A 23,120-nucleotide genomic window follows, 5' to 3' on the forward strand; every position below is an offset into this window, starting at 1 on the left:
CGACTCCACCCTTTCCCCGCCCCCATTCCAACCTCTTCCCCAAAGTCCCCACCCCAACTCCGCCTCCTCCCTGCCCCTATTGAACCCCTTCCCCAAATCCCTGCCTCTTCCCTGAGCGCATCATGTTCCCCCTCCTCCCCGCCACACAAAACAGCTGTTTCGCAGCGGCAAGCACTGGGAGGTAGGGGGGAAAAGCGGGCATGCGGTGTCCTCAGGGGAGGAGGTGGAGCAGAGGCGAGCTGGGCGGGGAGCTGCCGGTGGGTGCTGAGCACCCACCAATTTGTCCCTGTGGGTGCTCCAGCCCCGGAGCACCCACGGAGTCGGCGTCTATGCCATTATGCCATGGTCCCTAATGCCTTCAGGATAAACAGCACAAGATTTCCTCAATTGGATCGTTACAGACCAGTCCAAATCATTCACAGGGCCCAATGCTGCATCAATGGGAATTGAGGGCACTCAGCATCTTGTGAGCTCAAGCCCTTAACGAGTTACTAGGGATTGCTCACTGATTAACACTCTCCCATGCATTACACATCAATCTCAAAGTGCTCAGTGAAGAACAGTTATTTGACTCTCAGCCCTACTGTACAGTTGGTAGAGCTGTCAAACTATTTATTATGCTCTCTAGGAATTAGCCCGTTTTGCTTAATGAATCATTCATGAATCAGTCCGGAATGATGATCTTCCCATGAGCGTCCCTTCATTTGTAGGTTTTCAGCAAATATTTTGGACAAAATGTTCAACCTATGGTTATTTGTGAACTGTTTGCTTCAGCTACATTATTCGTGGTTAGTCATCTAAGTCATTTGGTGGTGTTCCTGCTCCCTGGTTGGGTAAGGGACTCTTGTTTTTAAAAACCAGAGTAGTGAATGCTTCACTTCCAGCACAAGGGTCAGATGAATAAACATCCATATTAAAGCTAGTGAAGCTGAAATTATTTATATTTTCATGAATACATGGCAGCTGCCTAAATATATGCAAATAATTAAATATTCCCCAAGTCACAACAAAATGAACTGAATTGCTTTTATTCACAAAGGGGAGATTTTCAAGAACTGAAATGACTTAGGAGCACAAGCTGACTGTCGTTGGGACACGTGTTCCTAAGGTACTTGGAGGGTTTTGAAAATCCTACCCTAAATCTATTTTTTAAATGTCAATCAGCTCTAATAATGTGTCAGAGCTGTAACTGTGTGAGCCATGACAGAACTAAATGACACCATGTGCTATGCACAAAGAAGAACAAAATAACTCACCTGTACAAGAAGAGCATGTCTTTTTAACACATACTTCTGAGATGCCATATGGATGAAAGTTAAGCCTATGCAAAGGCTGTACAGAGGTTCATCTGGGTTAGTACGGAAGGCTTGCACATATTGTCCTAGGAGAAACAGGAGTAAATGATCTGACACACTCTCTCTAAAACTGGGTTTCATTTTTTTCAAAAAAACCCAACACTTTTTTGGAAGTGTGAACTGAAAAAAGGAAGGAAACAAGAAAGAGAATCAGATTTCAAAATGACTGCATCAAAGCAGGAAAGAGGGAGAATAGGAGTTGCAGCAGCTCTCATGTTTTCAGCAGCTCTCAGATACCACACTTAACATTCAGAATAAAAACAAAGACTTACTGAGAGTGGAGAAAGAGGGTCTTGTTGGGGTTGGAGCTCAGAGTGGCAAGGTGCAACAGCAACAATATCTTTTGAAACATCATGAGTAAGTTCTTTAGACTTTTGGTGTATACTGCTTTCTAATGGATTTTCTTTTGAGACACCTGGGGCAGATCCTCAACTGGTATAAATTGTCATAGCTTAACTAATGTCAATGGAGCTATGATCATTTACACCAGGTGATGAACTGGTTGCTTCTAGCATATTAAAAACAAAACATTTATAATAATAAAGATCTGCATTATTTAAAAGCAGAAAAGAAATTAAATGGTATGTACTGAATGTGTACAATGAACAAAGTGTGAAATTAACTAATTTTGTTATAGAGTTCGTGGGCCAGAGCCCCAGATGGTATAAACTGATTTACACCAACTAAAGATCTAGGCCTCTCCTGCATATTTATTTTAAAGCCTGGTTAATGCTCTTTAGATGAAAGAGTAAAGACTATCATAATTCAGAACATGGTCAATGTTTCTGATTGAGTGCCTTGTGGTTACTTGACAAGAAAGAAACATCTTATTTTCCTATTGTCATTTTATAAAGAAAATGCCACTTTCTAATGGAACACAAATTTTAATTTCAAAAGGTTCATTCCGCACATTTTCTTTTTCTTGAATATTAGTGCTGAGAAAGATGTCAAACAGTCAGCCTTGTGAAGAATAAGAAGAAGGGGTGAAATACTGAAGTCAATGGCAAAACTCTCACGGACTTCAACAGGACAAGGATCTCACCCAAGACTTTCGAAAGAGAGTAGGTGATTTTGGGTGCCCAACTTTAGATACTTTAAAGGCACCTGATTTTCAGAGAGTGGGTGCTTAGCACTTTCTGAAAGTCAGACCCATTTGAAGTCTCTCAAGTTAGACATCCAAAAATGGAGGCACTCAAAATCAGTAGTTACTTTGAACATTCTGGCTGCCTTCTATGGTTATCCACAATACAGGTAAGACATGGATAGTGGCAATACAGACCTCCCACTTGACCACCTCCAGTGTGCCTCAACACTAACCTGAGGTACCACTCTTAAGAGTGGGAGGGTGGGTTCAAGCTCCAGGACCAGTCAGTCCTTGGTCACTCTACTGAGAATTACAAAAGGAGTTCCAAACAGGATGTTGATTTTTTTTTTTTTATGTGGATTCATATGCATTAAGAACTGTGCTGAGACCACGAACTAATTTCACAACTTTGGACTTCGAGTGGTTGCTATCAGAACCTGAAATTCCTCTGCCCTAATCTATATAAGGAGACTGGCAAAATGGCAACTTCTTGTTTATTTTAATTATACAGGCGAGTCTCATCTTATGCGGGGGTTCCGTTCCGCAGTTAGCGCGTTAAGCGAAAACCGCGTATAGTCAAAATTACATTGAGTTGAATGGCGGGCGAAATCGCCCGCACTACAGGTACAGTATTAAAATTGTTATTTTTCCCTTTTTTGGGGTTTTTGTTTTTGCCGGCCGCGTAAAGCTGAAATCGCGCGTGTTAAATGCGCGTAAGATGCAACAGACCTGTATTGTTAGTAACTTGCTCTTCACTGACACTGCATAGGCTGATGACAATTTCTTAAATTAACCCAGCAATGTTCCTTTGAACAAACACTTGAAACTTCACATTTGCCATATACTGCTGATTAAATGGGCCTGTTTCCTTCTTAGTGACATCATTTAATTATCTTTCTTGCAGGTTAGTTAGAAAACTTCTAAATCACGTATACCATATATATTTTAAACCAAATATTGAAACACTGCCAGTCCATTCAGTAATGCTCAGAGATTCTGTTACCAAATGGTTAAATAGTATGAAAATGCCTACTCACACTAAGAACTGTACTTCATTTATTGAAGGAGGAAATAAATAGTGATTTTTTTCCCTACCTGAAGGGCACATTCACTCTACTTTGAAAAATACACTCAAAATATGAGAAATTTGATGGTAAAAATAAGTACAGGAGATTAACATTTCACACCCCCAAAGGTCATACTTGTTGATATTAGTACAGTATAATGATGGCCTTACCGAGAGCATGCTTGAAACTACCAGATACGAATGCATTATGCCCATTTAGGACACACAGTGCATGATTATCAGGATTTTTCAGCATTAATCGAAGACAAAAGCGATGATGTCGTACATCCTGAGAATGCATGGTGACTTGATTGAAGATGTTCCAGAGTTGTGGTTTATTAACATTTTCCATTAGCATTATCCTAAAAATGTGAGCGGAAAGCGTTTATTGAATATGTAAATATGCAATAAATCAGTGAGTGAACAGTCTATAGGGGAAGCCACAGGAGATACAATTTGCTTTAAGACTATTCTTTCACTTTGGACTTCCCAGAAGTAAACGTTAGATCAGTAAAAGAGACAAAACTTGGGATAAGAAAGCTTGTACAGTACTTTCATAATGTACATCAAGATGACCAAAGAGCTGCACTGCACATAGAGCTAGCTACTGTATTACATTGCTTTGCAATTAAAGGACACCAAAAAGCCCCATCGTTTCAGTCAATGAATCTGCTTTTAAGGCAAATTTAAAGTAAACCGTATTCTGTTTCTTTTAGAAACAAAAGATCATCCCACCCGCAATTCAGAAATTAACTATTACATCAACAGCAAATGTTCTCAGCAATGTAACTACAACCTCAATGGAAATCATTATACAGACCATTAAAAAACACAACGTTGTGATCAACTACAGTCCAGTGCTTCTCACCTGATATAGTTGTAACCTTTTCTGAAGTTCTTGTCCAGAATTGCAGCTGAAAGACCAAAGTACTCCAGCTCTTTGCGCTTTTGCCTATCATCATAAAATGAATAATATTCCAGTGAGGAATCCACCAGCAGCTCTGCCTCCTCATATCGGGAAAGGTCACACAAAGAGTATATGGCTTTCAGGAGGAGGTTCCACCAGTCATCTTTTGTCAGCACACTTGTGAGCACAGCAAATATTGCTAAAATATTAATAAACACAATCAGTCAAGGAAATTAAAGTCTTAAAGGGCTAAAGACTTACACTCACACACGCTTTTTAAACTTCAGCCTAAACTTTTATTTGTTTTTTTAAACAAAGAGTCTTTTACATTAATAGTGGAATACATTTCAATGGTATTTGAAATCTTTCATAACACAATTTATGAAATACCTGGTTTTTAAACAAACCCATAACCATTAAAGTGAGAACTTCAGAATTCCAGGGAATTTAAAACAGCAGCAATTCAAGCTGCTCCAGTATTACATAAACACACATTAAAAACCTCCCCATTTACCTGATGATGCTAAATAACTACAAGTCTGAATCAGTCACAGTTTGGATCTAGCTGGAAAACAAAGCATTCTGTTTTGTTTTTAAATATTGTTATGCCTAAAGAGACTTTTCCCCTAGCAGCAGTACTGACTATACTATCTGCCTGTCAGATTAGATTAGCTTGCTTTTAAATAAGAGGAAAACATGATTTTCCTAAGCCCATCAATATAGGCTTGTGCAGTCCCAACGTTTGTGGCAAAGCTTGGCTTGATGGAAGTAGCTCATTCATTAATATACTCTCTTTCATATTAACAACAAGATTTTGCAACCTTTACTCATTCAAGTAGTCCTTACTTATGAAAGTCATTTCCTTGGCTTCAATCAGACTATTCATCTGAGTAAAGACTGTAGGATCAGAGCCTAAATTAGGCACTACATGCAGGACTGACTCTAGGCACCAACAAACCAAGCACGTGCTTGGGGCAGCACAATTCCAGGGGCGGCATTCCGGGAGGGTTTTTTTTTTTTTTTGTGCATGCTTGGGGCAGCAAAAAACCTAGAGCTGGCCCTGCCTGTATGAATAAAGCATGTGGGTGAAACAGATCTAATAAAGTCATGTATATTTGAATAAGGATTTGGAATGTAACATAATACTAGGATCTTTTGGTATGTAGGAAATTAACATGATTTATTTTTTTTTAAGTCTGTTACCTTTTGCATCACAGTTTGCCGTCTCTTGGTCATCACTGTCTGAAATTTTATCCCTAGACACCTTCATAAGGTAAAGATGTCTCTCCCCGGATTTGGAACTAGATATCAAACACACCTGAGCTCTGTTCATTGCTACCTGGAAACAATTATGAAGGACAACCATTCTAAGTTTCTGATTATATGAATACATCCTGTTGCCAATACATCTTGCTCTAGCTGTGTTCAAAAATAGTTTTCAGATCAGTTATGCCATAATAAGCAGAAGCATACTTGACTATTGTTCACAAACAATAAGATTGTATTTAGCATTGTTTCATGTTCCTGTTTAGACTGAGTTATCCAAAAGAGAAGGATAAAAGCTCTCCAGAGGAGTTGAATTTTATGAAGGTTGGTAGACTTCTGTTTATAACCGAATCAAAACTTCTTTCCTAGAGGCATAATAAAAAAGATGCCATGCTACCAGTATCAAGATTTTAGAAACAGGTGGACAGTCAACTATCCAATTGGTACAGTGACTGTGATCCCAAACTGTAACAATTTTGGGAAAATGGAACTCTGAATATAACAAAACTCAAACAAACAAAAAGTAACAACTTGCAAACTAAGTAAATTCTACCTAAAAATATTTTTGTTATGATATGAATAGAACAACAAGAACATAAAAGGAAAGTTATTTAAATAATTTCACTTTAATTCATCTTATGTTGCTTGTGTAATTTACGGTAGCTATACGTGAAACACAATACTGTCTAACAAAGATTAAAAAGTGATTCTATGTTCTGATTGTTCTATGCATAGTCAGGAATACTATAGACCTGAAACACTCTTGAAATCATCCAGTAAAGACCCTAGTGTATATTTCATTTAACGTAACATATGCAGACACTTGTGAGAAAATACCAATAAAAACATGTCATATACAAATAGGGAGTATCCGTAAAGAAGGCATATCAGTAGTTTAACGCATACAATAGAAGTTCTGCTTATACCGAACAGAGCATTATTTTGATTACAAATGAATGGCCTAATTCTCAAAAGATACCTAGTGGCTTTGATTGGGGCACCTCTGAAAGACTCAGGTATACCAGATGATGATGCAGGCATATTAAACGATGATATTGCATATACAAGATATCGGTTTACAATTATTTCTATAGATTTCTAATACTTTTGAGTACATTTATCCTTTGGCTTAAACAGGACATGTCTGTCCCATCCAGTAAAGCTTGGCTACAAGAATTAACTTACCTTTAATAGCATTGCTAGCATGGTAAGCAAAGTGTCCACATAACCATACATTTTGCCTTGAGAATACAACAGCGTTGAACGATGGAGCAGTAACTTTAATTCCTAGATAACATTGAGCAGAGTTAATTAAGTAATAAACTACCACTACCTACACTTAGTGTTTTTATAAACATTACTTTTCTGGCTGCTAGTATAGTATCAGTACCAAAAAAGAAAATAACAATACTTAGAAAACTGTAGTAAAAGCTTAAGGACAGCACAGGAAAATCAAAACTTCCCTCGGATAATAGTTGTTTTGTTTCATCATTTAAATTTAGAAGAAAATCTGTATAGATCTTATTCGATGGAGGAGCTATTGGAAATGGGATACAGAACCTATCAACTACGTCACCACTTACAATCAGATCAGTAGTAGACAAAAGTTAATGTCTGTTGGACAGCTGATGTGAAGTGACTGGTCTTTAGTCCAGTTCCTATTGGACAAGTGGTCATACAGCACACAAAAATCAGAGTCAGAATTTAGATACTGGGAGTCGGGATTAAACAGACATGTAGAGTGAGATACCCTCTTGACCCTAGTGGTGGTCCCTCTGGAGCACAGTAGGGAACGTTTCACCACAACCCCTATTGTGACCTGTGCTGTAGATAGATGGACCACAGTCTCCAGTATTGTCAAGCTGGCATCTTTTACCAGCGTTAAAATTACGATGTGTCTTTACAGAGTATACAAAATCACTCTAAATGCCATGGAGGAAATTTACCAAAGAAATGCATTTAGCAATAAACTCTTGCCATAACAGAATTATGTACACCAAAAACTGTGGACAAAAGAGTCAAGACACATTATATAGCATTTCACCTACCTGCTGCGCAGCATTAGCATCTTGTGCCAATGTATCTGGATCATACATTGGTTCCAGAGCCTCCAGAGCTTTCTCAGGCCGACCCAGCTGCTGCTGAAGTGTAGAAAGTGAAATTCTTGCATCCAAATGCAACGGGGCAAGATCAACAACTTTTGCATAGCTCTCTGCAGCACGCTCCATATATCCCAAGGCTTTTAGACATTCTAGAAATAAACATCAACAAATACAATATGCTTATATTACAGAAGTGAGACTGTGCCTATTTTCATACAAACCAGACTAGTTCTGTATCACACACAGCTTTTGTTGTGCTCTACAGATAGAACTACACTGAGCACATATTATTAAAATAGGAACACACAATACAGTATCTTGTACCTGAGGAATAACAGTGTCTTTTAACCTGCAGAATCTTAAAAGAAAAAACACTGTTAAGTTGAACAACGGTCTTCATTGTTAAGACTAAATATTTATGTTGAAATTGTTTCAATCAATCTGAACATTTTTGGACACACTTGAAGGAGACCTCCATAAAAGAAAACCTTCCACCACAAGGATAAATGTGATATTCTCTAATCATAACTACAGTATGGTAGACACTTCTGACAATTTATCATATGAACTTTCTATCCAATGTTCAGACATTCTTAACTAATGGCCTAAGAGGTCAATGGGACATGATGGTGGTCAGCACTGCAAAAGCACCTATCAGTTTCAGGCCTTTAAAGCACTAATGTCACCAGAATGTTATTAGCATCATATGGAAATGAGTTTCTACTCTTCAGTCAGAAGTGTTAAGCAGTATTGCAATGTCATTACCTGCATGCCGGAGCCAAACTACAGCCAAGTTATATCTTTCAGAACAAACTAGGGCACTCAACAGTGGTAGTGCTGAATTGTATTCTCCAACATCCAGAAACGCCTCTGCAACATCCAGGTACAAGTCCCCCATATCCTCTGGATTTTGCTCCACTAGAGTAGTCAAAAGAGGCTTCCCCCCAAAATAATAATAAAAAAAAAAAAAAACAAGTAAAAATGAAATACTAAGACCAGCCACATACATAAACAATTACTGTGCTAACCCATTTTATATTGGAAAGCAATGGAATATTTACATTTTCTATTCAACATCTGAAACAATGTGCATAGGTGGTCCATCCTGAAACTTGAACCCTTCATTTTTATGTGATTTCAAAGGGAAAAAATGAGATTAGTATTTCAGGATAGGTTCCTAAAAGAACAATGTTATTTTGGCTCTGATAGAGGAAAGGCAAACTTCACATCCAAATACCCTTGTAAAAGCTCCATCAGGATGGTGTGTGAGAGGTCTTGAGATTATATTATAATTATGATTTTTAAAATCCATCCTACATGCCTCCTGTAGTGCTTGTGACGACCTTCCTAGCTTTGTGGCCATTTTTAAAAATGAACAGTAAAAAAAACATACTGTCAAATTTAAGTCCTCACTCATGAAAAAGTGAGAACAACACATTACATGATTTACCAAAATTACCCCCATTTTATCTATGTATTAGTTTTTACTTACATTGAGTGGCTCTAGGATGTTCAGGTGAACCAGGCACACCATTAGTTTTACTGTGATGTCTATTGGAACTCCATCAGGTATAGAGCAGCTAACTTTATCTTCAGCTACAAAAGACAACACTTAGTTCTGAAACAACAGCTTTTAACAATGACACCACGTCCTCAACACCTTTCTATTATACTCTCTTACTCATTACACTTCTCCGCACCCTCTTCTCTGGTCCTGATTCAGCTCCACAAAAGTCAATGGAAATCTTTCTATTGGTTCAATTAGTGTTAGATCAGGTCCTAACTGATTCACTTCTTTCTTGCTTTCCCTGATGTTTGAAGCAACTTCCTGCTCCCCATGACCTAAGCACCTGATCCTACGAAGTGCCATCAATTTTTACTGACTTCAGCAGTAGTTGAAGGTGCTCTGCACCTTGCAGGATATACTCAGCACCAGAGTCCTTAGTGTCCTCCCTCTCCTCCTTCAAACTCTCTTCTTTCACAAAGCCTTCCTATACTGACCTACCCATCAGTGTCCCCAGCTCCTTTACTATTAAGTGAACTGTAGTCCCGCATATGCTACTTTTCCACATTAGACCACAAGCCCTATAAGAACAGGGACTAACTCTTTCTGCATTTTGTAACACACACAGCACATACCTACAGAACTCTCTAAGTAATACCTACAAAGACTGCAATAAGGAGAGAATGGCAAGTGTGCTGTACATGTCAAAGAGGTTACTCTTGTTAATTAACTACTAAATCGTATAGAAATCCCACACTAAAAGTTCATTGATTTGGGGTTACGGTTGCTCAAATGTACTTCCTGTAAATGCAATCACTAAATGTCAAGGAACTCACCAAATCTGGATCAACCTAACATGCCTCACCATCAATCAACATGAACCGCAAATACATTCACAGACTCCTCAGGTCTACAATAAACTCCATTTCACTTCTAATACACACTTCCAGGACCTATAAGTCACAGTTGTGAGGATTAGTCAATGTCTGTACATTTCTTTGAACAAATAAAGGACTCCAGATATGCCAAGTATAATAATTATCATTATTCAGTTGCTGATAAATGTTTTAAAATCATCAGAAAACAGCAGTTTCAAAGTGGATAATTTCTGGAAACTGGGTGTTTTTAAAATGTGAAGGTAGACAGGGTAGGAGGCAGTAATTTTCAACCAAGGAAAAAAGGCAGATTAAGAGTCTTTTCTAGACTAAATCCAACATCCCTCCTGTCAAAAACCTTCACTGTTGCCCAGACTTTCAAAAGCTGAATACTGACCATGATCAGGTTTCACATTTACACTAAATTCAGAATTAAATTGCTTACAAACAGTGCTGGATTCAGCTGGAAAATCTTGATAGTCAATCACGGCCACTTGACTCTCCTGAATTTCCACGACAGCCACTACATCTTTCATGTCTAACAGGAAACAAAAAATCAGATTAAACTCATTAGCAGTTTTCAATGAATCCAAAACTATTTAATTTGGTGTCTACATTTGATTAGTAGCTTTTTGTTAACTACTGAAAAATAGGCCATGTTTTTAAAAGATAGCACAGTGACAAGGGCTTTAAAAAGTAGAGAGGGGAAAAAGGGAAAGTAAGCTCCTAGCAGATTGTATAGGTTTGTCCTAATAGCTATGTGATTTGGCATGACATAATAAACTGCATTTATTTTTTGATTCATAATAGTTTTGCTCCTTATTTATGTTTAGTAATGAGAAGATTTTTCAGGAGTTTTGCCTGAAAAGGGAGTGCAGGACCAGCTCTTATACACCTCTACCCCGATATAACGCTGTCCTCGGGAGCCAAAAAATCTTACCGCATTATAGGTGAAACCGCGTTATATTGAACTTGCTTTGATCTGCTGGAGTGTGCAGCCCCGCCTCCCTGGAGCGCTGCTTTACCGCGTTATATCCGAATTCGTGTTATATCGGGGTAGAGGTGTATTTGCACTGGGTTTGGACTTCACTGCTAAACCAACTGGTCAGCCACAGACAAATATTACTGGCCTGGGCTAGCTTATTTATTTATTTATTTATTTTTAAATCTTTTTTCAGCTTGACAAACCATTTAAAAGCACGGCAGACAAACATTTTCAGAACCAAGCAATGGCTTTCATGTGGAAGCAAATTTATGATCCCAAACTAGTATTTATACATCTGCATAAACCAAAAGACTTGAATTTGTAATTGCACAGGTAGGGTTTATAAAGAACATAATTAGTTTTATCTCATTTAGTATAAAGACAGATATTTGAGTCAAGATGCTATTAAATTAGTGTTTTTCAAAAGCTATTTATCTAAGAGAAGTAAATCATCTGATCTGAAAACCTCAGTGGGAGTTTTAGCAATTTAACTAGCCACCTATTATATTATACCCTAGACAGCAACAGCCCATGGGTTTAATGAGTCACCACATCAAAGTGGCCAACTGGCTTTTATGGGCAAAATTAATTTACTATAAAAAGTTTAATAGACCATGTGTCACTCAATACAACAATGAAGAGCTTTTCAAGAAAAATCTAGAAGTACTGAATAGCTCAAAAGAACATGCACTACAAGGGAGATGGTATATTACACTGACAATGGCATCCTACTAGCTGCTTGTTTGCCAGTTACCTTTATTCTCCTCAGAAGAGCCTCGTTCAGTCACTTTCTTTGAAACTACAATTCCTGAAAAATCCGTAATAACCTAAAAATGGAAGAGCAATTCATGTCCTGTTAGAAACTATAAAATCAGCCCCATACAATAACTGGTTTAAGTAAACAGCTTCACAACGTGGTCATTGCCAGAGTAACCCATGCAAAAAGTAGTTAATACAGGGTTTTTCAATTTTTTCTTTCCAGAGTCTGGACCACATCTTAATACAGAGACTGTCTTGATGTAAAATATTTAGACTTCCATAGAGAAGTAGTGAGTAGGAGCAGGAAGGTGATTTCACCTCTGCTTATGGCATAGACTGATACTGGTATTAGGGGTAAAATTCTGGTTTCCACATTTTAAAAAGAATCTTGAAAAACCAGAGAAGTTGAAGAGCCACAAAAATGACTGAAGGGCTGGAGAAAATGCCTTACCAGTCAAAGACAGAGACGTGCTCAATCTGTTTAGCTTACCAAAAAGAAGAGGTGCCTTGATTACAGTGTTTAAATACCTTCATGGGGAAAAAAATAACAGGTACGAACGGGCTCTTTCATCTAGCGGGGAAAGGCATAACAAGAACCAATGGTGTGAAGCTGAAGCCTAACATATTCAAATTAGAAATAAGGCACAAATTTTTAACAGTGAGTGATTAACCATTTGAACAAACTATCAAGGGGAGTGGTGTACTCTTCATCTTGCGAGGTCTTCGGATCGAATCTGTCTCTCTTTCTGGGAGATGTGCTTGGCTAAAGCATAACTTATTGGGCTCAACACAAGGGTAACTGGGTGTAATGACCTATAATGTATTATAGGTCATAAAGATGATCTAATGGTCCCTTCTTGCCCTAAACTATGAATGATCTGTGCTGATGTGTCACAGACACACCGATCACGACTCATTGGCTTCATCAGGCTACCCAGATCAATACATCTAAGGAGAAGAAAATCACATTTTTAAAACCTTCCCCAAGAAACAACATACAAATCTTCTGTTGCCTCTTACCAAATAAATCAAACTTGATTTCAATGCTAATTTACTGACACACTGGAGTAATGAATATTAACGTATCTGACTTGCTGAACTATCACAAAACTGGAAAAACTATATTGCTTAATAACATCAAGATAAAATCTGTCCTTCTAAAGGGCACAAAACTGTTAAACCTGACACAAAAGCATTTCATTCTCATACCGCCATAGCTTTGTCATACTGTTTGTTGGAGATATACAGTTCAGCTGCTATATTTATATCTTCCATGGAGATGAGGCTCTGATGTTTAGTAAAGGCTTCTTCCATTATCTCAATAGCAGAAGTGACATCATTGGCTTCATAGTAACTCCTACAAAAATATGGGTATGAGATATTAGTGACAATTTTCAATGCTACGCATATTATGAAAACTAGTCAACTAAGAGATTCACCAAAAAAAGTACAGATATTGAACATGTTCCCTTGTTCTCTTCATTTGTCTTCTCCTCCTTATGAGAATTTTTATTAGAGCAAGTCAATTTTTTTTAAGTGAAAAGGGACAGATTTTTCAACTTTGTGACAATTTTTTACCATTTGACTAACTGATTTTTATCATTAGTTTTTCTCTTACATGTTAACTTTTTAAAAACCCAATAAAATGCTTTCTCCTGCTTCCCCCCTTGCCCCCAGTAACCAAGTTTGCAGGCTTTATTGTATTAAGATACTCTCAGCTGAAACTCTAATAGGGTTATAACACTAATTTGCATATTTACACCATCTCCCATCCACGGATCTCAAAGAGCTTTAAATTATTAAAGAAGTAGCCTCGTTGGGCCTCTGTGAGATGAAGTAAGTTATTCTTAGCGTGTTTTGCAGATGAGAAAACTGAGGTACAGAGCAGTAACTGACTTGCTGAATAAATCAAACAGTTGATTTCAGTGCTAATTATTGGATATGTAATACTGTCCAGAAAAGGCTTCAGTCCCTGATTTCTGGCATGGCTCCTGAACAAACTAGGTTCTACAGAAAGAGCATTATTTTAAAGGCTGAAGAAGTCACAAGAAGAAATTCCCAATGATTTTTCTAAAGGGCAAAGGGAATAAGCTTAAATTAATCAGTTTTCTTTCAATCTTGGAAAATCAAGTCATGCTATTGGCAAATGAACTTACTTCGCCATGTCCCTGGCCAACTGCATAAAGCGTTCTCCATCAAAAGGGGACAGAAGATTTAAGATTCGTCTATAGCCATCCATTGCCATTTTATGGTCTCCCATCTGCTCATACAAGCTTGATCTCTCCCACAGATAACGCACATTGGTAGGGTCATACTTCAGAGCTACGACAACAACAACAAGTAGTCAGTACTTGGCTTAGACAAATGCAAGTCTGGGCTCACTATGCTTGCTTGACTATCCACCTGAATGATACATAAGAACATAATAAGAACATAAAAATGGCCATACTGGGTCAGACCAAAGGTCCATCCAGCCGAGTATCCTGTCTACCGACAGTGGCCAATGCCAGGTGCCCCAGAGGGAGTGAACCTAACAGGTAATGATCAAGTGATCTCTCTCCTGCCGTCCATCACCACCTTCTGACAAACAGAGGCTAGGAACACCATTCCTTACCCATCCTGGCTAATAGCCATTAATGGACTTAACCTCCATGAATTTATCCAGTTCTCTTTTAAACCCTGTTATAGTCCTAGACTTCACAACCTCTTCAGGCAAGGACTTCCACAAGTTGACTGTGCGCTGTGTGAAGAACTTCCTTTTATTTGTTTTAAACCTGCTGCCCATCAATTTCATTTGGTGGCCCCTAGTTCTTATATTATGGGAACAAGTAAATAACTTTTCCTTATTCACTTTCTCCACATCACTCATGATTTTATATACCTCTATCATATCCCCCCTTAGTCTCCTCTTTTCCAAGCTGAAAAGTCCTAGCCTCTTTAATCTCTCCTCATATGGGACCAGTTCCAAACCCCTAATCATTTTAGTTGCCCTTCTCTGAACCTTTTCTAATGCCAGTATATCTTTTTTGAGATGAGAAGACCACATCTGTACGCAGTATTCAAGATGTGGGCGTACCATGGATTTATAGAAGGGCAATAAGATATTCTCCGTCTTATTCTCTATTCCCTTTTTAATGATTCCTAACATCCTGTTTGCTTTTTTGACTGCCGCTGCACACTGCGTGGACATCTTCAGAGAACTATCCACAATGACTCCAAGATCTTTTTCCTGATTAGTTGTAGCTAAATTAGCCCCCATCATATTGTATGTATAGTTGGGGTTATTTTTCCCAATGTGCATTAGTTTACATTTATCCACATTAAATTTCATTTGCCATTTTGTTGCCCAATCACTTAGTTTTGTGAGATCTTTTTGAAGCTCTTCACAGTCTGCTTTGGTCTTAACTATCTTGAGCAGTTTAGTATCATCTGCAAACTTTGACACCTCACTTTTTACCCCTTTCTCCAGATAACTTATGAATAAGTTGAATAGGATTGGTCCTAGGACTGACCCTTGGGGAACACCACTAGGGGAACCCCTCTCCATTCTGAAAATTTACCATTTATTCCTACCCTTTGTTCCCTGTCTTTTAACCAGTTCTCAATCCATGAAAGGATCTTCCCTCTTATCCCATGACAACTTAATTTACTTACGAGCCTTTGGTGAGGGACCTTGTCAAAGGCTTTCTGGAAATCTAAGTACACTATGTCCACTGGATCCCCCTTGTCCACATGTTTGTTGACCCCTTCAAAGAACTCTAATAGATTAGTAAGACATGATTTCCCTTTACAGAAACCATGTTGATTTTTGCCCAACAATTTATGTTCTTCTATGTGTCTGACAATTTTATTCCTTACGATTGTTTCAACTAATTTGCCCTGTACTGACGTTAGACTTACCAGTCTGTAATTGCCAGGATTACCTCTAGAGCCCTTTTTAAATATTGGCGTTACATTAGCTATCTTGCAGTCACTGAGTACAGAAGCCGATTTAAAGGACAGGTTACAAACCATAGTTAGTAGTTCTGCAATTTCACATTTGAGTTCTTTCAGACCTCTTGGGTGAATGCCATCTGGTCCCGGTGACTTGTTACAGTTAAGTTTATCAATTAATTCCAAAACCTCTTCTAATGACACTTCAATCTATGACAATTCCTCAGATTTGTCACCTACAAAGGACGGCTCAGGTTTGGGAATCTCCCTAACATCCTCAGCCGTGAAGACTGAAGCAAAGAATTCAGATATGATAAAGCCTGTGACAAGTGTCAGTATCATCTTAGAAGATAAGAAAAATAGTACAGAAAACAATATTTGCAGCCTGAGGAAAGGTCTCCTATAACACTCCAAATCCAATAAACTTATCTAGTATGTACATTAGCTACTAATGTAACGCTTTCAAATATATAAGTTTATTATGTTTATCTTCTCCCAAAACACAGCAAAAGGGGTTGCTTGATCATCCATAGATTTTTAATGCTCCCACACACTTTTAGTACGAAGAAAAAACTCTCAGACCTCATAGAATGAGATATGCCTACACACAAAGTTCAAATCAGTTTTAAACAATGTTACCACAATCTCAGTGAACAGAAAACTGAACGGGATAGCTAAAGCAAAGCAAATGATTATATCATTACATTATCAAATAAAATTACCACAAGTACAAAGGAATAGTAAAACAGTCATTACATTACCTTTTGAATAGCAAAATATGGCCTGTTTAATATTGTCCTGCTCTAGTGACATTTCTGCCAGTCTAACCCACTCCTCAGTGTCACTAGGGTTTAAATGAGCTGCAATCAACTCAAATTGCAATGATTTCTCCATATCACCTTGGTCCTCATAGATCATGGCAAGAGTAGAAAATGGCTCATAAGCAAGAGGAGCTATTAAAGACAAAAATACTCATTACGTTTTAAACTTTTTAACCAACCTGAAATAAAATAATTTAGGCTTCTGAAAATAATGCACATTAGAAGTATATGAAATATTCAATTAATTTGTTAAAACAAAGAAGAAACGTTCAATCTCCCAGTTTATCTTATGTGTAATTAAACAAATTGACTAAACTTTACTACAACCTTATATAGTATTTTATCCATACAGCAAACTATTTCTACAAGCCATTTAGACCCCAATTCTGCAAAGTTAATGGCACTTAAGTACTTAAAGCTAGGCAAGGGCATAAGTCTTCGCAGGAAAAGGGTCTTAATTTCTTTTTACAAACAACAACAGAGAGAGAGAGAGAGAGAGAGAGCGCGCTTAAAGATGAGCTAGGAGTATTCATATCATTAATTTGCTATTAGAACCATTTACAAATAGACCAGTTCCTGATGCTGCAGTATCTGATATTAAATGAAGCAACAGTTAATTTTTAGTTTCCTTGATGAATACTATAAATTCCACATAAATCTTATTCCTTTTGATGGCTCACACATTCCCACGAAATATTGAAATACCTTGTCTTATGATTTCCATGCACATCAGTATAGCCTCCTCGTGTTCCCCTCGAGCAAACCTAATGTTGGCTTCTCCCATGAGGCCTCTGAGGGCTCGAGGAAGTTTACTACGAGGCCTTTTCTCCTAAATTGAAAGATTATAATAGAAACAAATATAAATATACAATAGGTTTGGTAAGCTGATCAACTGACCAGTAAAACAATATCAAATTGACCGCCTATTATTTCACCAGGGTCAAACATTGTCAAATATTCTAGCAAGAATGCCCTGATGTAGGCGGTGGCCTACCTTTTAGATTACATCACGGTGTCATTCTCTCTTTTTTTATAACCTCATTTCATTGTGTTTTGCATTTTTGGGAGTTAAAATAACTGTTAAGTAACTTGGTTGTTGTAATTAGGCATAAGCATCTAAGGCTAAGCCTACTGAAGATCATAAAGCCTTACTCTTTTTGGTTACTGTTCTAATAAATTAGTGCTCTAAAATATTTGACCATTTTTGGCTTTACTTGACTGGTCAATTGTCCGATTATTTTTGGACTGCTCAAATGCCATCCCTATTCTATTATGCCCAAATTCAAGAGGAATCAATCACATCTGTAATTTTTGTTAAACAAATATAAAATATTTTAAATTTGTTTCAGTACCACTGGGGGTGCTGATGCAACTGTCAGAACTCATTTTGGTGGCTCACTGTGTAAACATCCATTTATAAAAGTTTAAAATCTAATTATAGAAAAACTAAAAATTACTCCCCTATTCTTTAACCAAGTGCCTTTTTATGAGCAGCCCCACGCTGGGATAAAAGAGGAGGACTCTGCAGCTGAATTTGTGACTTAGGTGAAATCTTACTGCAACAAAAACAGTTCAGTTAAACCAAAACTTGACGATGGTAAATGCACATGAAGCTCAAAACCCAAGCATGACAGATCTCAATGACAGCTGAAGGAAGCTTATATAAAGCACAGTCAACAAACCGACTCAGGAACCAGCAGGAATCTTTTAAAATATACAGATATGTAAACAAATCAAACAGTTAAAAGGGATCAGGAGACATCATGTATAACATTTTCAGTTAAGTTTTCAAATATTAACATCATGTCTCTAAAATGATGCTACAGAAAACATGTACTCACTGTGCTTCAGTGGTATCATGCAGACTACATGAAGATTTTTAAATGCAAATACTTACTTTCATCATTTTCTTGGTCTCTCGATTAAGTACCATCTCCAATACAAAAACATCTCCTGCTGTGGGTTGCTCAGGGGTTTCTTCATCTTCCTCCTCCTCTTCCTCCTCTTCTTCCTCCTCCTCATCTTCATTTTCCCCAAGCATGGAAGCGAAGACCCGATGGACAGATTTACTGACCCCATCTGTCGTTTCTCCTGGTTGAAGAGAGTCAGAATAGATTTACAATACATCCTGATGAATCAGTGGCCTGGTCTACACTACGACTTTAATTCGGATTTAGCTGCGTTAATCCGAATTAACCCTTCACCCGTCCACACTACAGAGCCAGTTAATTCGAATTAAAGGGCACTTAAAATCGATTTCTGTACTCCACCTCGACGAGCGGAGTAGCGCCAAAATCGATTTTGTTAATTCGAATTAGGGTTAGTGTGGCCGCACACCACCGAATTAATGTGGTTAAAAACCGAATTAATGTGCTTAGTGTGGCCGCGCACAATCGAATTTATACAACCTGTTTCCCAAATTCGAATTATCTAAATTCGGATTAATCCCGTAGTGTAGACATATCCAGTGTGTGTTGGTGTTTAAGTCAGGTCTAAAATACTGCTGGTAGTACGGATGGAATTGCAACTGAGGTTGCTGACCCCCTCCCCCGCCCATAGTTCCCCCCAGTTCCTCCCTATGATTGACTGAGCCTGCCTCTTGGAGATACAGGGCACCCACCAGTGCAATGGGAAGCTTGGATATGATGGAGAACAAACATTTCATACATACATTCTCTAATTGAACAAGCTGTAAACTGTTTTTAAAAGTCACTGTGATAAATGAAGGCGGGTGGAGGGCTAACTTTTATGGACACCCAGCCAGCCTCTTAGCTATAAAATCCCTGTTAGTAGCGGCTCTCTACTTTACCTATGACTGCATGCATAGGTAAAGGGAAGTGAGTGGATATCTGGCCAAAAGAGCCAATGGGAAGGCTACAACTTTTAAAAATTGAAACAAGGCTCCCCTTTTGTCTGTCTGTTGTTCTCCGGAGAGAGGGGACAGAGCAAAACAGGGCTGAAGCTATGCTGTAAAAAGCTGTGGACCAGGTATGGAAATCATCAGATCATACCTAAAACTACTCAATTTGAAACCCCAGATATGTAAGTAGATCAGAAAATGTCTAGAAAGACGCAATTAGGTTTATCTCTTCTCCCCCCCCCCCCCTTATTGGCTTGTGGACTCCTCTGTGCTAACCCCAGGTGCTTTTGTTTTGCTTGTAACCTTTAAGCTGGACCTCAAGAAAACCATTCTTGATGCTTAATTATTATATTTGCTCTTTTTAAATCTAGCAATAGCCTAAGTTCCAGATGTATTTTCTTTCTTTTTGTTTTTAATAAAGTTTACCTTTTTTAAGAACAGGATTGGTTTTTTGTGTCCTAAGAGGTTTGTGCACATGTTGTTTAATTAGCTGGTGGTAACAGCTGATTTCCTTTGTTTTCTTTCTCAGCTCTTCCCCGAAGGGGATTTGAAAGGGCTTGAGGGTACCCCACAGGGAGGAATTCCCAAGTGCGCCTTCCTGGGTAAAAAGGGTTTTTTGCATTTGGGTGGTGACAGCATCTACCCATCCAAGGTCAGAGAGAAGCTGTAACCTTGGGGGTTTAATACAAGCCTGGAGTGGCCAGTATTAATTTTTAGAGTCCTTGCGGGCCCCCACCTTCTGCATTCGAAGTGCCAGAGTGGAGAATCAGCCTTGACAGTAACCTATCAAAGAACACATGGTTTCAGCAACAAAATACTGTGATTTTTACATTTCTTCACTTAAGCCAGCATACTGACACATACCTTCTGTTTCACTGTGACTCCGGGATTTACCAGATCCTTTTCCAGATGTAGATGGAGCATCTGGGTCATATGTATTTTCCTCAGTAGGTACACTTTCTCCATCCTAGATATCAACAAAATTAGTCACAAGGTTTGCAATACAAAAACTAATTTAATTTTACTGTTCCACCTGTGTTTATAATTACTGGCATTTAGACTATGGGTTTCTGGCTTTTTGCATTGCTGATGGAACAGATGCTATATTATTCCATTAAAACAGGCACCAACATTGATTTTAAGAAACTTCTGTTCTCATCAGTGCAAAGTGAACTCAAATTCTGACTGTTCACTGTTGTCCTACATTAGTTTTGAATGAAGTCTCTTGAAGAATACGGCTTGTATTGAAGTACACTGGAATAAGATTATATGGTTCCCAACATCTCACAAAAAAAGGAGGTGTGACTATCCAAGTGAACAAAACTGTAAACAAACATCATGAATACTTTTAAAAGCTTGCCTCCCTTATCAAAATTAAATGCAATGCTGAAACCACTACATGGTTACATGTTGCAATTAGTAGTTTCTTGAGTGGTTTGAGCATTGGCCTGCTAAACCCAGGGTTGTGAGTTCAATCCTTGAGGGGGCCATTTAGGGATCTGGGGCAAAAAAAAATAGTTGGGGATTGGTCCTCCTTTGAGCAGGGGGTTGGACTAGATGACCTCCTGAGGTCCCTTCCAACCCTGATATCCTATGACCTTTAAAAAAATTGGATAAAAATGGTGTAATGCTCTCCTGACCAGTAAGGCCTCCTCTGGAGGAACAAAGTATTTTTTTTGTGGAACAGCAATTTCAATGGCCCACAGCAATGGCTCTCCTATTTACTGTAGTTGGAATATAATGGAAAATATACAAATAAATAAAGAGCACTTCAGTAATCTTTGAAGGAGTTGCTTCTTGTATCATGAAATTACATAAAGAAAAAGAAAAGATCAGATGTTCCAAATTTCCAACATCATCTACGTTTCTTTTCGTTAACTAAACAAAAATTGCCTAGAAAATAAGAGGGGCAGTTTTTAGTCTACAAAAATAGCACGTTTATAAAATAAGACAACTCCTGCTAGCAAATCTAGAAACATCTTAAAAGCTACAGTCAGGAATAATGAATCAAAACAAAACCTTTGTATATGTACAAAATTATATTTATTTCATTATGGGAATGAAAAATGCGTGGCCTTCATGTCCCTGAGGGAACTTTGAGTATAATCCTCATTTTCTCCAATTTTAACCCACTCCAAACTCTGCAGTGTGCCAGCATTCCTGCCAGGGAATGCCAAGATTCTCTTCGGAGCCAGACACCTACCCACTCTGCAAAAGGAACTGCCATTTCTTATGGTGTCGGGCTCCGTTCACCAAGAATTGCCCTTGTCTTTCCAGAAACATGGCAATGTACAAGAGTCTTATTTTAACAGTTATCAAATAATAATAATTTCTCACATGTATCTCAAGATCATAAATTAAGTTCAAAATGCACAAAATATTTCATGGATTAACAATGTCCACATGAAGAGCACAGACACTAGATGCGTAGCTACATGCCGCGGTGGAAGTTAGGCTGCGCCCACACTTGTCACTGCAGCACATACCTACATACCAAAGTGAAAGGCTCTGACAGCAGGGAGGTACTGGGGAAAGGCTCTGGCAGCAGGGGAAAGGCTCCAACAGTTCCCCACTGACAGAGCCTTTCCCCACAGCTGGGGACGGTCACTCTAGGCATGGAAAAGCTCTGGCAGCAGGGACACAACACTGTGGACACTACACTGCCAAAAACTGTAGTGTAGATGTGATAGGCACTGCTTGGGCATGTAATGATGTGTGTAAGCTACACACCCATGGGAGTTAGGAACATAGGGCACTTTACTTGCCTAAACCATTTCACTGTCTACACTGCTATTTATACCCTGCTGGGCATCCCCTGTCTGTGCCCTGCCTGCTGCAGGAAGTACAGCAGACCCGCAGGGCTGGTCTACACTGGGGGGGGGATCGATCCAAGATACGCAACTTCAGCTACGCGAATAGCATAGCTGAAGTCGAAGTATCTTGGATCGAATTACCTGGGGTCCACACGGCGCGGGATCAACGGCCGCAGCTCCCCCGTCGACTGCGCTACCGGCACTCGCTCTGGTGGAGTTCCGGAGTCGACAGTGAGAGCGTTCGGGGATCAATATATCGCGTCTTAACGAGACGCGATATATCGATCCCGGATAAATCGATTGCTATCCGCTGATAGGGCGGCTAGTGAAGACGTACCCTAAGACTGAAGTTTAGGAATTTCTCCACCCATCTAGAGGTTGCCAAAAACAACTCTATGTAGCCTGGTTCTGTCATTAAAACAGCCGCCCTGTGCATTCCAAGGCCATTGCCCTGCAAACTCCCCAGCCAGCAGCCATTCCCCCTGCTCCTCTCCCCCACCCCCGGCCATTGCCCTGCACCCTCCGCGGTCACCCCCCCATGCACCCCGCCCCCAGGCCATTGCCCTGCACCCTCCCTGGCCATCCCCCCCACGCACCCCCCCAGGCCATTGCTCTGCACCCTCCACGGCCACCCCACGCACCGCCACCACCGGCCATTACCCAGCACCCTCCCCGGCCACCCCCCCTCAGCCCCTTCCAGGCCATCCCCCCGCGCACCCTCCCCCAGGCCATTGCCCTGCACCCTCCCCAGCCATCCCCCCCACGCACCCCACCAGGCCATTGCTCTGCA

General features: G+C 39.2%; 1 protein-coding gene across 1 annotated transcript in view; it reads right to left on the bottom strand.

The window, feature by feature from the left end:
- Nucleotides 1–23,120, bottom strand: part of GTF3C3 (general transcription factor IIIC subunit 3) — a 30,376-nt gene that overhangs the window by 6,802 nt on the left and 454 nt on the right. Inside the window, exons 2-17 of the mRNA XM_026647643.2 lie at nt 20,382–20,484; nt 18,555–18,748; nt 17,363–17,486; nt 16,598–16,789; nt 14,060–14,225; nt 13,113–13,260; nt 11,899–11,971; nt 10,605–10,697; nt 9,273–9,376; nt 8,546–8,717; nt 7,727–7,929; nt 6,864–6,965; nt 5,616–5,751; nt 4,374–4,611; nt 3,677–3,867; nt 1,257–1,381 (exon numbers count right to left, since the gene is read on the bottom strand). Of these exons, the coding sequence (XP_026503428.1) occupies nt 1,257–1,381; nt 3,677–3,867; nt 4,374–4,611; nt 5,616–5,751; nt 6,864–6,965; nt 7,727–7,929; nt 8,546–8,717; nt 9,273–9,376; nt 10,605–10,697; nt 11,899–11,971; nt 13,113–13,260; nt 14,060–14,225; nt 16,598–16,789; nt 17,363–17,486; nt 18,555–18,748; nt 20,382–20,484 (2,364 nt within the window). The remainder of the gene's footprint in view (nt 1–1,256; nt 1,382–3,676; nt 3,868–4,373; nt 4,612–5,615; nt 5,752–6,863; nt 6,966–7,726; nt 7,930–8,545; nt 8,718–9,272; nt 9,377–10,604; nt 10,698–11,898; nt 11,972–13,112; nt 13,261–14,059; nt 14,226–16,597; nt 16,790–17,362; nt 17,487–18,554; nt 18,749–20,381; nt 20,485–23,120) is intronic.

The sequence above is a fragment of the Terrapene carolina genome, unplaced genomic scaffold (genome assembly GCF_002925995.2).
Source record: "Terrapene carolina triunguis isolate 2854851 unplaced genomic scaffold, T_m_triunguis-2.0 Scaffold62, whole genome shotgun sequence".
In the NCBI taxonomy this organism is placed as follows: domain Eukaryota; kingdom Metazoa; phylum Chordata; order Testudines; family Emydidae; genus Terrapene; species Terrapene triunguis.